At 33.7% G+C, this 15,070-nt stretch overlaps 2 protein-coding genes across 3 annotated transcripts; one reads left to right on the top strand and one right to left on the bottom strand.

The window, feature by feature from the left end:
• Nucleotides 1-1,402: 1,402 nt before the first annotated feature.
• LOC122595291 (probable galactinol--sucrose galactosyltransferase 6) lies at nucleotides 1,403-4,338 on the top strand. Its single transcript, XM_043767632.1, has 4 exons — nucleotides 1,403-1,566; nucleotides 1,691-3,027; nucleotides 3,117-3,326; nucleotides 3,417-4,338. Exons 1-4 carry the CDS (start codon nucleotides 1,414-1,416, stop codon nucleotides 4,150-4,152), a joined length of 2,436 nt encoding a protein of 811 aa, XP_043623567.1. The 5' UTR covers nucleotides 1,403-1,413; the 3' UTR covers nucleotides 4,153-4,338.
• A 1,298-nt stretch (nucleotides 4,339-5,636) lies between these two features.
• On the bottom strand, nucleotides 5,637-10,010 carry LOC122595778 (zinc finger BED domain-containing protein DAYSLEEPER-like). Of its 2 annotated transcripts, none has more exons than XM_043768216.1 (2): nucleotides 9,843-10,010; nucleotides 5,637-7,881 (listed from the first exon to the last, which is right to left on the bottom strand). In XM_043768216.1, exon 2 carries the CDS (start codon nucleotides 7,857-7,859, stop codon nucleotides 5,799-5,801), a length of 2,061 nt encoding a protein of 686 aa, XP_043624151.1. In that variant the 5' UTR covers nucleotides 7,860-7,881; nucleotides 9,843-10,010; the 3' UTR covers nucleotides 5,637-5,798. The 2 variants fall into 2 exon arrangements, with proteins under 2 accessions (XP_043624151.1, XP_043624152.1); XM_043768217.1 differs by lacking the exon at nucleotides 9,843-10,010 and adding an exon at nucleotides 8,117-8,422.
• Nucleotides 10,011-15,070: the final 5,060 nt, after the last annotated feature.

The raw sequence follows: 15,070 nt of genomic DNA, 5'->3' as shown, positions 1-15,070 counted from the left end.
CTATTCAATTCATAGTATATAGTTAAATGTTGCGATCTTGGTTTGTAAGTGACTCAACTATTTGATATTTTTATTTTTGCACAAGTAATTAGCTCCATGACATTTTATGCAAGAAAAACTCATGAATTAAAGAAAAAAATAATAAGTACAATTTAATTTTTAATGATAAATTTGAAATATTCAATATATTTCAGTGATATGTTACATATATCGAATATAATGACTTTATATATAATATTTAATAATGTATTTAAGCCCATATGATATATTTTATTTAATAATGATATATTTAATGTTTCAGGGTATTATAAATGGATATTTCAAAATTTAATTGTCATAAAGTTATTTTGATTAATCATTTTGAAACATCAAATAGAAAACTCCAAGTTGCCGGGATTCTAGAAATCTAGATAGATAGGTGATATTTTATTATTTAGTAAACGTGTTTGTGGAATGTGGATTGGCTGAAACGTAGATCCAACGTGTTAATTTGATCTAGCATTTTCTCACATGATCCCACTGAATATGATTTGATGAAATTGCACAACACCCCTTTTTGTTTGATTAACTAACACATTGTCACCTGAGTTTTGTTTACTCAAAAACTTAACCTTAATTCATGTTAACTAGTATCTACAGGACTACAGCTGACCAAAATAATTGTTTTACCGCATACAATACCTTTTATTTTTTTTTATTGAGTATCTAAATCAATAATGTGACAAACTTAGAATTACGACAAAGCATCAACAAACTTGGAATAACCAATGTTATATGAAGTTATCAAAATAAACTTGTTTCATTCACATGATTCATATTTGACTGAAATCACATTTTTATATCTAGTGTTGATTTTTTTTTCGTTCATAGATCTTACGTCTATTTTTAATTTCATTCTTTTCAATGAACCCTATGTTACAATTGGAAATGTGGTTAAATAGTTGGTCCTAACTTGGAATAGGTATTTAGTTATAAGTTATAATAAGATAAGTGTTTTTAATACTTATTTTTATGGATTGAAAACAAACAGGTATTAGTATATCAAGTCTTATGTAAGTATTTATATATATACAATCATAAATTCATAATGAGTACATGTGCGAATTTGTGTATAATATTAGAATGACAATGACTTCACTCATTCACACTAGAGCTTATCCTAAAAAAAAAGCAGCAGCAGCATACGATTTACGAGTATCTAATAATCTTCTCGATATAGAATAACAGAAATATACTAAATATGAACATTATGAGCATACCACAAATACAAGGTATCAAATAAGAAATTATAGAACAAGAAGGACCATATCTTCAATATTTTCCAATTGGCACTTTTGCATCAAATCAACTCATAATAAATAATAGAATAAGTCAAAAATCTGCAACTAGAGATAAAACCTTAAAAATACAACAATGGTGATCCAAACTTTTAATAACTTATTATCGTCCAATCAAACGTCACTATATCCCCTTATAAATAATCATCCCACCCCATTTTCAATCTCAATATCAAGTTTTACACCCACTTCTTCAAAAGTTAAAAAAGCTTTTTTATCTAGCAAAAAGGTATCATCTTTTTCATTCCAAGAAATTTTTTTTTTTTGGTTTTTTTTTTTTTTTTTTATCAAGTTAGCAACTTTTTAAGTCAATTATGGAAATGTAATGATTTTATGATCTGGGTTGTTTGCAGAACAGAGAATTAGTATTGGGTTTTATCAAAGAAGTAAAAAAGCGTGATCAAAATCAAGAAAAAATGACAATTGGCTCTGCTATTCGTCTTTCGGGCCGGAATTTGGTGGTGAAGGACAGGGTTATCTTGACTGACGTATCTGAAAAGGTGGTAACTTCTTCTGGCTTGAAATCGGGCCAAACGGACGGGACGTTTATTGGGGCGGTTTTTGATGAAGAATGTAGCAGACAAGTGGTGTCGCTTGGGCGGCTTAATGATGTCCGGTTTATGGCGTGTTTTCGGTTTAAGTTATGGTGGATGGCCCAGAAAATGGGGGATAAAGGAAGTGAAATTCCATTGGAGACACAGTTTCTATTGATGGAAACTGTTGAGGAGAGTGAAAAGGTGTATATTGTCTTTTTGCCATTAACTGAAGGGTCTTTTCGAGCTTGTCTGCAAGGTAATACTTCAGACGAGCTCGAAGTTTGTGTTGAGAGTGGTGATGTGGATATTAAAGGGTCTGTTTTTTCACACACGGTTTATGTTGGTGTGGGAACAGACCCTTTTAGTACGATTTCAGATGCAATTAATGTAGTTAAGTTGCATCTGAAGACGTTTAAGCAACGTGAGGATAAAAAGCTTCCCGGGATAGTTGATTATTTTGGGTGGTGTACTTGGGACGCATTTTATCAAGACGTGACTCAAGAAGGGGTCGAGTCCGGATTAAAAAGTTTGGCTGAAGGTGGGACCCCTGCAAAATTCGTGATCATTGATGATGGATGGCAGTCTGTTGGATCAGATGCTAAAAAGATTGAGGAAGAAGAAGAATCACAACCTTTGATGAGGCTAACTAGCATTAAAGAAAATGAAAAGTTTCAAAACAAGGATGACCCGACAACTGGGATCAAGAACATAGTAAATGTCGCGAAAAATACATACGGGCTGAAATATGTGTATGTGTGGCACGCGATTGTAGGGTATTGGGGTGGGGTCCGCCCTGATGCAGAGGGTATGGAGGAATACGGGCCGTTGATAAAATATCCAATAGCCTCAAAAGAGATTGTCGCTAATGATCCTACATGGAAGACCGATGTATTGGCTTTACAAGGTTTGGGAGTAATGGACCCGAAAAAAGTTTTCAAATTTTACAACAATTTACACAGCTACCTGGCTGCAGCCGGTGTTGATGGGGTCAAGGTCGATGTGCAGAGCATTTTGGAGACGCTCGGAACTGGTTTTGGTGGTCGGGTTGCACTAACCCGACAGTACCATCAGGCACTTGATGCATCTATTGCTCGGAATTTTCCAGATAATGGCTGCATTGCCTGTATGAGCCACAACACAGATTCCCTATATAGGTAATCCCTTGACATCTTTCTTGTATCTGCAATACATTATACATGTTTGTGTATATATTTGATTACTGATGAGTGAACCATGTAACCAGCTCTCAACAAACAGCAGTGGTTCGGGCTTCAGATGATTTCTATCCTCGTGATCCTGTTTCACACACTATCCATATTGCAGCCGTGGCTTACAACAGTGTGTTTCTTGGAGAATTTATGCAGCCCGATTGGGATATGTTCCATTCGCTACATCCTGCAGCTGAGTACCATGCATCTGCAAGGGCTATTAGTGGTGGCCCGATTTACGTAAGGTAATATATAATCATAGTTGATATACTAAATATGTAAAAATAAGATTTGACTATTTGGAGTATGGCTTAATTTTAAATGTTTATTTGTAGTGATGCTCCTGGGAAGCATAATTTTGATCTTTTGAAGAAACTTGTATTGCCTGATGGCTCTGTGCTTCGAGCCCGATTGCCAGGTAGACCTACTAAAGATTGTCTTTTTACTGACCCAGCCCGTGATGGTGTTAGCTTGTTAAAGATTTGGAATATGAATAAGTACACTGGAGTTATCGGTGTTTATAACTGTCAAGGAGCTGCATGGAACGCTACTGAACGAAAAAACGCTTTCCATGAAACCCAAACCATTGCTATAACTGGAACTATCAGGGCTGGTGACGTGCACCTCATTAGTGATGCTGCAGTGGGTCACGATTGGTCTGGGGACAGTGTGGTGTACCGTCATCATACTGGAGAGCTTACTGTTCTACCTCATGATGTTGCCATACCAGTTTCGTTAAATGTTCTTGAACATGAAATTTTTACAGTTACACCCATTAAGGTTTTGGGGCCGGATATGAGTTTTGGCCCCTTAGGGCTGATTGACATGTTCAATGGTGGTGGAGCCATTGATGAGCTAGAGTACATAGTTGAAAGTGGTTCGGTGATTGTGGCTATGAAGGTCAAGGGATGTGGAAGGTTTGGTGCATACTCGACGGCTAATCCCAAAAGGTGCATAGTTGGACCAAGTGAAGTTGGATTTGCATATGATTCAGAATCTGGGCTGGTGATTTTGAACTTGAATCATATGCCTGAGGATCAGATGTGTCATTATGTCAAGATTCATTTCTGAATTAATTATAAGCTTTAAAATAGATATAAAGTAGCATGATGGTGTTATTGAAGGGATATACCCTTATTAATTCTTAGGCTTATTGCCTGAAATATGAAAAATTGGATCATTGATAGAATTCTTTGTAGCTCTTTTCTATACTAATAATAACATTACTAATGTAAGTTTATTTCTTTTTACTATAAATACTGGAACTTATTACTTATGGATAATAATCTGTTCATCCCATATATGAAGATATGTTTGCAACCAAAATCAAGGATCCTGACATGCACAATTGAACCCAAACTCATATTCATCGGGTTGAAAACAGAACACAGACAAATTGAGGAATATGGTGCAATGTCAGTTAACCAAATACAAACTTGAGGTTTTCGATATGGATAATGAAGAACATATGTCTGATTTTGTTGTTGTATTGGTGAGTTCTATCGAACAACTTAGAATTGTTGATTCATAAATCGTGAGTGTTGGTGATTCATAACTAGTTTATACTTGAAAAAACGTGTATTATCTGATTTGGCACTAGTGAATAACTAGTTCATAGACTTGGTTTGGTCATGTGGTTTTTACTTCCCTCGTTTTGAGTAGGTTATCCACGTTAAAAGTATGTGTGTTAAACTCTCATTATTTGGTTGATTATATTGTAGATTTACGAATTTTATATTCTCTTCTTCCATATTGATCAACTCTCATCAAATTGGTACACCCTTTTGTTTTGAACTTTTCATATTTACAAAACTGAGTTAAATTGGAACAAAAGTTACACGAACCAAGCATGAAAATTAATATTTGACTCGTCTTGTTTATTTATTCCAAACCAAACAAGCTTAACAAAATCTAGTTTTGTGTGATTATTAATCTTGAGCTTTAGTCTTGTGTGATTATTACTCACTTACTCTAGTTTTGTGTTGTCTATTACCTGGTCCAGTTGTGCCTACAGCTATAGGATTTTAACAAGTCAAACCATTAAACGAACTTCAAGCACAAACAATAATAAAACATTCGGGTTCAAGCTTGTTCAACCTTGAGACAAGTTGTTAATAAACGATCAAAGCCTTAATTTCTTGCTATTTCAATTTGTTACTGCCATGATCCGGCTTGGTTGATACACCCTACACAGATGCGGCAAGAAAAGTGGGACCAAATACCGGACTCGTAAACTAGCAACAAAATACAAAAGCAAGGTTTTCTAATCTGAAGATATAAATATAACACAGTGCTGTCAGATACAAGTTTGAAAAAAAAATTCATGTCTTTCAAGGAATGTCTTGGTCGCTTCAGTTCCATTTCCAAACCAAAACCAAACAGCAAAATTTCATATTACGTTTTTTAAGAAAAAACTGCAGAACTAATAACCAAGCTGAAATGCTGAATATCATGAAACCGTTTCTTTGGTCATGTCAAACTGAACAGATATTTGCACACCCTTTAGCCCTAACCATCAACACAAACTTGACCAGGTAACAGACCACACATAAAACTAGGTAAGAATCTTGCAAATTTAAACACAAATCTCCACATGCAACATTTAGTCTAAAAATACACCTGAACACATACTACTACTACTACTACTCAATCCTATTTATTACCATAACCTGCACAAAATCTAAAGGAGAAGAAAGGTAACTACCAAACCGAGCCAGCTAAATTGGAAACTCCATCTTCACAGCAGTGTCAGCACTCTCTATCGGTTCACTGTGCATCCAGTCCTTAGCACAGAAAAGCGCCTCCACCGTCTCAGGCCTTAAAGAGCAACGATAATGGTCCATCTCATTAATACCTGTGTCAAAAACCGACCCAGGAGAAACCGTCGACACGGGAACTGTCAAGATATCATGGGCCATCTTTGATAGGGTTGGGTACTTGACCTTGTTCAGCTTCCACCATCCCATAACATCAAATTCATGAATCCTAGGCAACAGTGACTCTTCCAAGTACTGATCCAACTCTGACTTTGACTGTTGACTTGTACTCTCCATGATGTAAACATCAAAATCCGTCAGTCCAAGGCCATTGTTTGATCCTCTGCCACCCTCTTGTTTCACGTGCCCAGTTTCACCATTTACTTCTTCGGCAAAAGCAGGGGTTAGTGGCAACGGAAGTGCCACATACTCTAGAAAAAGTTCATGGATGCCTTCATCCACAATCTTGATGTAGGACGCCGCCTCATCGCCATAGATCTTTGTGAAGCTAAATTCAACTAGCTTCATCTTAAACCGGGGGTCCATAACAACTGCAATCGCTAACATCAAGCAACTACTTTTCCAATATTTGTTAAAACTTTCTTGCATTGGCTTCGTCAAAGTGCTGATGGCCTGGTCTTCCATCGTAGATGCACGGGTTAGCTCCAACTGAAGCTTCCATGCCTCATGAAAGAACGTATTAGCTGTGGATACAGTTGATGATGTTAGCAGATTCGCAGTATTAAAAAGTAGCTTCAAATACATGCAAAGATTGTCCACAAGTTTCCACTCTTCAACAGTTGGGCCTTTACTATAATCAGGATCTAAAGTATCCAAGCAGGAAAACACTTGCTTCAACTCAGAAGCTGCAACCAACATTTCATAAGTTGTATTCCATTGGGTCTGATCATCAAGTGATAAAGTTTTGGTGCTGAGAACTTGAAGTTGTTGTTTAAGGGCGAGAAATTTCTCCTCTAAGGATTCTGATGTTTTTACATACTTCACACAGTCTCTTACTTTCTTAACTGTTTCTTGACCCGCCTTCAGTGCTTCTTGAGCAATGCAGCTTAGGGATCGAGCAAAGCAACTAGTAAGCAACAGTTGACCATCAAGGATCTTCGTGCTCTTCTCTGAAAGCAAACTTCTGAGACTATTAATCCCAACTTCACTCAAAGGATGGTTTATGGTGAGAGAGAATAATCTTCCCTCCATGTTCCAATCTGATAAACAGGCGGATACTGCATGACTGAAAGCTGAATCAGACTCAGGATACGGTTCCATCACAACATTTAGTAGCTTTTTGTGTATCTTCCACTCACTATCAATGAACTGGCCCGTTACAAAAACATAGCCCGTTGTATTGTGTGAGTTCCAGAGGTCAAGTGTAAGGCAAATCCGCCCAGGCATACCGTCAATCAACTTCTGAATGGTCTGTTTTTCTCTAAGATAAGTTGCCACACAGTCACCTTGAACCGTACTGAAGTTAACCATGTTAAAATTTGGCTGAAGGTTATGCACAAATGCCATGAAACCTGCATGTTCGACCATGTGAAGGGGATAATCATGGAGTATGATCATTCGAGCCATTTCTTGGCGGCACCGATCAGGGTCATATGCAGAGTAAGTAATACTTGGAGTTCTGTAACGCTTTTTAGGGGCATCACTGTTGGGACCCACAGAGTTGCCACCCATCTTGGAAGGTGCACTTAAGGGAGTTGAAGGGCCATTCTCTTGATTACGCAGAAAAACTGGGCACCCTCCCTTGGCGATGTGACGTTTTAGATGACTGGTGCCTGCAACTTTTGACCCAGTGCTGTAAGCAAAGGATTGCTTACATTGTTTACAGCAGGCTCTTCTAACTCCTTCACCAATGTTTTCTATAGTGAAATATTCCCAAACTATAGACTTCTTCTTTCTGCGTTTGGTTGGAGGTGCCTCCACATCATTGATTGATGTGTCAAAATACTCGGGCTGCATTTCTACGTTAACCAGTGCATTACTCTCCACTGGAGTAGTCTCCATGAGGGGAAAACAAAGTGATGACCTGATTTTAAAAACCAACACAGAAAACGATTAGAGAACAACTTTGAATAATAAATGCTCATAACAGATTGACATAAAACTCAATCATGCTTCTGTCATGTCTGTTTTACTTTAGAATCGCCTATGGTATTGACCAGCATCAAAAAAGCATAACACATCAAAGAAAAATAACACACAGACATAAGACATATACTATGATCACATCCTTCCATGGGATTCAATATGATAGCACTCACCACTCCCAGCTTCCCAGATCTTATACCAATAGGAATCATTAGAAATTTAGATAACACAAGAATTCCCCGCTTTACATAATTATGTGAGTCGGGGTTAAGTAAAGTAATACACTTTCACATTCGGCAAGTATGAAGCTTCAAAAATTGTCAACCATTAATATAATGGCTCTGACAAGGAGAAACTCTTCGTCATGTAGGTGAAACAATCTGGGCATCTCTCTCCGACTCGCTCGAATCAGGTAAATGTGTGTTTAAAGGGATTCGAACAAACTTTGGGAAAAAAGATACCATGCCAAGATGTCGATATATTAAACAACATTAAATTCAATCATACTTTGAGCTAATGCTATACATATATATATGTACCACGGGTATCCGGACTGGATACCGAGGGCCTACCCGATCCCCCCCCCCCCCCCACCGGGTAAATTCAACTCGCACGCCAAGAATATTGGCTAGCAACAAAGCTCAAGACGGGATTCGAACATGTGACCCTTGATATTAGAGTTGGAAACCTTAGTCTAGAAAATTTTATACTAGTTTTCTTCTATTCGGTGGACCTAATGATTTAGACGTTTACATACTTCCAACTTCCAAATATTACAATCCAGTCATCAGATATCCGGATAACCAATAAAGTTCTAACCACGGATCGCAGATAATACCAAAGTCTATAACTTTATCATAGAAGACCCGTAGATCTGTTTGTTCTTTTTGACAAATATAAGCGAAAATTGTGATCTTTTTTTTTTTTTTTGTAACTAAACTGGAATGAAAAATATCAAAATTATATCTAAATTTACGCTTATTTAAATCTATGAGTAAAGATGAAAACTTTATGGATTATCAAGGTTCCAAATGACTCTGATTAGCTAAAAAAGCCTAGATCTGTATCTTTATCATTAAAGACCCCTCGATCTGTTTGTTCTTTTTGACAAACATAAACAAAAATTCTGATCTGTTTAATAAACTGTAACGAAAACTATCAATATTGTACCAAAATTCGCCCTTACTTAGATCTATGACTAAAGAACAAAACTTTATTAAATATCAAGGTTCCAAATGACTCTGTTAACTAAAAAAGCCTAGAGTAGAGAATAATCTTGTCAATGATTCTTGATATGATACTAAAAAACCAAAAACCACCTTTCAAAACTCAAAAAGATTAAAACTTTATTTATTATTAAGGTTCCTAACGACTCTAATTAAGACTAGATTATAGTATAATCTTGATAATGATTCTGGTGATGTTTTCATTGTGGTTAATTTATTAGTAAAAAAAACAAAAACCACCTTTCAAAACTCAAAAAGATTAAAACTTTATGAATTATTAATGTTCCTAACGACTCTAATTAAAACTAAATTAGAGTATAATCTTGATAATGATTCTGGTGATGTTTTCATTATGGTTAATTTTTAGTAAAAAAAATCAAAACCAACCTTTCAAACTCAAAAAGATTAAAACTTTAATATCTATATGTCAAACAAAAAAGAACCCCAGAACAGATCTAGGTTTATTTTCATCATAAAAGTTTTGACTTTAATTCAATTTGCTAATTAGCCGAACAAACCAAGAAAAAGTAATTAACTTTATCATTATATAATTAACAAGCAAGCAAAACACATGAATTTCACAAAGAATATATAGAAAGAAAAAGCAATTTTAGAATTAGGGTTTGAAAAATAATATATATTATATACATATAAATATAAAAATTATATATACCTGAAGTATATAGAAAACAGAGATGAAATCCAAGAGCCCTGCAATTGTGATCCAAAAAAGATTGTTTGGAGGACAGGGGGATCTGATTAATTTGGGCTTTGAACCCGAGAAGTCAAATTGGACTATTTTTTTTTCGAATTGGAGGTTTTTTTTATTTATGTTGAATTAAAAGGGATATAAAGAGAACCCTAAATGGATATGTGGATATGGACTAATGAGATCCAATAAAGATGTTGCGTGTGTTATAGGCATAGCCCACCACTTGTTTCCGGCTTTTCTATTATCGGAGGTTTTAGGGTTGGTTGGATGATATTTGAGTTTGAACCTTTCTTATGCTTAAAAAGGCCATCATCTTATCCCACAGAAATTATGATGTTAGTAAAATATTTTTTTTTAATACCCTTATATTTAGGCATCCATAATGATTGAAATCACATCTTATGATCGAGCCCAGGTTGGATTGGTAAGATTATCACTTCATCGATCTACTTTTTTTAGTTTTAATTCATTATAATTGTATACTGTTTTTAAAATTGTAAAATCCTCCTGGTTAAAAATTAGTTACAAAAATTAGTACTTTAAAATGTAAACAACTTTACACGAATTGTGTTAGTGTGTATTGAACTTTAATCTCATGCATTATATGTAATGTACTTTCAAATCATGTGCATTGTATGTATTCGACCAATCAAAAACTTATAAGTGGCAGCTTATGTGATTGTTACATATACTCTGATGCATACAATGCATAGGATTTGAAAATTTGTTACATACAATGTACAAGATTGAAGTTCCATATCTTATCTTAATATATACTATAAGACAGTTGAACTAATAACTTATTAACCAATCAAATCGTTCAATTCCATCAAATTGATTTTCGCTTATGTCATCATTTAGATTAACTACAAATTAAAAATCCTAATAATCATTATCCAAATGTATTATTATATTAGTATTTATATTAATTTATAGAAAAAGTCTTATTAATTTATAGTTTTTTGTTTTCCATCAATAATTTACATTTTTTTAGCCCTGGATACTTAATTTATATTTATTTTTAGTCATTAACTTGAGAGAACTTTATAAAATTTATAATCATTTAATTAATTAAAAAGTTTCAATATACAAAATGTTGTTTATAAAAAATTATTTCAAAACCTAATGACTTATTAACAAATATTAGATTAGATTTTTATAAATTATAAATAATAATAATAATTAGTTTAATATTTAATATAAACACAATTTGAACTCTAGATACATATGTCAAATATAATAATAGATAACGATATACAACATTATTATCTTAAACACAATAGGAATCATAGAACATGGGAAGATCACGGAACAAAACACGATTTACAATAGAGGGTTACTTGAATACTCAATCCAAATCATTATGAACTCCATTAAAGATTCATTTCATCTCTCAATCAAAAAAGTACATAATTTTCTCTTTTTTTGTATATTAGTTTTGCGTATTAATGTTTAAAGTTACAGTTGTCACTCAAATAAAGAGTCATAATTGTTATCAAAGATTATAAAAACAATTTTAATTGTTATCTAATTATCATATAACCGGTAATTAAAAATAAACCCCATGCCTGTTATGGACCCGCATCATAATCAAACATATATACTTGAATGTCAATTACAGGATCACAATTACCTTTATATTTAAATTATTAATTATCTTTCATAATAATATCACATTATGAGTACATTTGAGTTCAAAATATTCTATAATAGAGAAATTATTATTGTATGTGCCTTGTGGAATGACTACGCCAAACAATTTCATCAATATGTCTCGGCTAATAATGACAGCGACGAACCTATGATTATTATATTATAACTTGCAAAATATAACATTTATAACCGTATATCTTCAAAATTGTAAGCTTTTATGTCTTAAATGTGTAAAGATCTAATATTGATAATATCGTAAATCCGTGTCCAGTATTAAAAACGGGTCTAAAATCTAGTATAATTTTAAAATACTAGTCCATTAGTTAAAAGTTAAAGACTAAAATTTAAGAGCTAAATATGTCGATACAAATTATTGGCTTAGAAATCATATTAAATGATATTGAATTTTAAAATTGAAAATATAAAATCTGCTAAAATGATGTTTAATATAATGAATAATGATATACACACAACATGTCTAATATGTCCGACTAATTAACTTTCGTTATGTACATCGTTAATATAAGAGCACATAGTGTCTTCGTATCCTACTAATTTAACTTTCATTTAGGCATTTTAAAGTGCTCTAAAAGGGTCGACATCCCCCCAACTTGGGGAAACTTAAGGGATTCTCATTCCTATATCAACAACATATTTTAGCGATCTATAATAGAAATACAATATTTTATTACACAATGTACAACTGTATATACAACATGCATTGTACCTAGAGGATCTATTGGGTTTTATACTTTTATTTCAAGTTTTGTACTTCCTCCACCCTAATGAAACTATAAAAACAGGGCCGGCTCTGAGGGGTGCAATGGGTGCCATCGAGCCAGGCCCACTCTTTTTGAGGGCCCAGTACCTGCAAGTGGTGGCTGCGATGTCGGAGATTGGGAGTAGACGGTAAAGGTTGAACGGAAAGGGACGACCTTATGTAATTTTTTTGTAGATGGGAAATGAGGGGTGGGTGAGAATTTTGACTGTGAGATATTTTGGTCGCCGGAATCGAGCTTGCGTAATACACCGATGAAGAAGATAAGCTTTATTCAATATTTTATTCTTTTTATTTCTCAATTTAGTCCCTTGCAAATACAGAGCTTTACAAATATATAATATAAGTTTTATTAATTACAAGTTGCACCCTCATATGTTAGTTTTATTGGTTGTGTTTCTATGATCTTGATATATCAAAATATATAATGAAATGAAGACTTTAAATTTACTTATATCGTGTTTAATTGAGATTTTATATTAGGCTCCAAAATTTTTCATATGGTGTTAAAATATTATGGGTCCGTATTTCATTTTCGAGCCAGGCCTCGAAATATTTTTGATTTTTCGGAGACGGCAACGTATAAAAACATATGCTTTTGAAACTTTATATACCACCAAAATATAACATCATGGATTGGATCGGAACAGATTAAAACTAATAATCTAAGTGTACTTTAATTCCTCCTGCAGTCTAATACAATTAGAATTATCTTTTGTACGTACCTCCGGTACGTCATGGGACCTGCGTTACCCACACCCCTTTAGTCATAAACAAGATAACCCGGAAATTATAATTACGGGGACTACCGCAGTATTACGAGTACGTACAAGCTCTTTAAGGATGTTGCGCCATATATATACACACATCTATAGTATAGATATGAGCATGGACAACTTCTTTCTTTCTTTCTATTGGTGCATTAAAATTAAATGCATTGAACTCAGTGGCGTGCCTACATGGAGGGTAAGAAGGGCAAATGTCCCTTACAAAATTTAGATTTTGTCATGTATTTTTGAAATTTTTAAATTTTTCTATAGGTTTTTAACATTTTGCCCCCTTTTAGAATTTTGTTTTTTTGGACTTTTAATTTTGCCTCCTTTCGAAATTTTCCTGGTACCGCCTCTGATTGAACTTAAATTATATCTATTTCCATTCTTGATAATGCTTGGTGATTATTGATTGATATTTTGGATGTTAATATCTCAATTTCTCATTTAAATACTGATATACAGTAACATAATTAAAAGGGTACAAAGAGTTTTTGATATCAATTAAAAGATTTTAAATTTTCAATCCATAATAAACAAATTATAAACATACATGGTTTGTGTATTGATAGTTGAACCTTAAATAAAACTGAGACAAGGTAAATAATTAGTGTTTTCGATTGAAAATTTTAGTTTTGTTTTTCCCTAATTAAATGAAATTGGGCTTTTTAACAATGAACTGATGAAGGGGAGGCAGCAAAACATAAGTTTAATAGAACCTGACACCATGCGTTGGACAATACGTAACAATCAAACGTTTTTTTTTCCCTTTTTTCGTGGAACGAGTATATATATTAGCTAGCAGTAACAAAATTAGAATTCCGAATGACTTGTAGTAATTATTTTTTAACATTAGCCTCATATTCTAGAAAAGTAACGCTAATTACTACATTGTCACGATTTTTAAGCACTTGATAACAATTTTTCGTTATTTTTAGCATTTAGCATTTTTGTTAGTTAATATATCCATTTAGTTACTTAAATACATCTTTATAACTTTGTTGCTATAAAAATATCTCAAATATTTAAAGTTACCTATCCACATTAACCGGTATCCCAAATTTCGTTGATCCCTAGCACAAATAAAAAAATCAACGTATTTCAAAAAGATTTACTTTACATGAGTTGAACGGACTCGTAGCCCAGACTAACCCTCCCCTTGATATATAGTTCCGCCCCTCTTAGCTATTACGAGTATATATTATTACCTACAAACAAGCATTGTGAAATTTATTAATCTTTAGCTACTTGTATAAAACAAACATATAAATATAATTATCAACTGCCAACTAACAAGCATGTACATGAAAGGTGGAATTATTAGTTAATTGTATTATTGTGAAATTTGGCTTAAATAATTGAGCGCCAGCTAAACGTACATAAATTAGGCAAGGGCCTTATTACAAAAAGACCATGTGGTGTTGATCAATGATCATCACAATTCAAAATCACTTGACTATTACATCATCCAGATTGCATCATATAACCTCTAGGCCTTTTATCTATCCGGATGTAAACCAAACTATATATATTCTATTCGACATTGTTTTAAATAGTTGAGGGTGATAAGAAAGTAGTTCGGCTCAAAAAACCCGAAAAATTGGCCAGTAATTAACTAATTAACCCGCCACCGATGGGTAAAACTTTTAGTAGCTTGGTCCGGGCCTCAATTCAGACCGGTCCAAAACAACTACTAACCAATAACCCAAATTAACTGAGTTAAACTATAAATATACTTATCGATTTCCATGTAAAAACCAACGTAACTTGTTCTCCGTGAATAGGGATGACAATAGACAGACATTAATTATATATATATATATATATGGGATCCATCCCCATATATACCTAGTTTCACTTGCAATCTTTCATTTCTTGCCCCATTTTAGTTGGGAAATAAATTAAGTTACATCCTTAAACTCGTCCCTATTGGGTTAGAGATATCATATTTGAATAAGTATTAATAAAGTTACTACCTTTAAAGTAAA

The sequence above is a fragment of the Erigeron canadensis genome, chromosome 4 (genome assembly GCF_010389155.1).
Source record: "Erigeron canadensis isolate Cc75 chromosome 4, C_canadensis_v1, whole genome shotgun sequence".
Classification (NCBI taxonomy): domain Eukaryota; kingdom Viridiplantae; phylum Streptophyta; class Magnoliopsida; order Asterales; family Asteraceae; genus Erigeron; species Erigeron canadensis.
The sequence above is the reverse complement of the archived record's forward strand: the minus strand, read 5'-3'. Positions and strand labels throughout refer to the sequence as shown.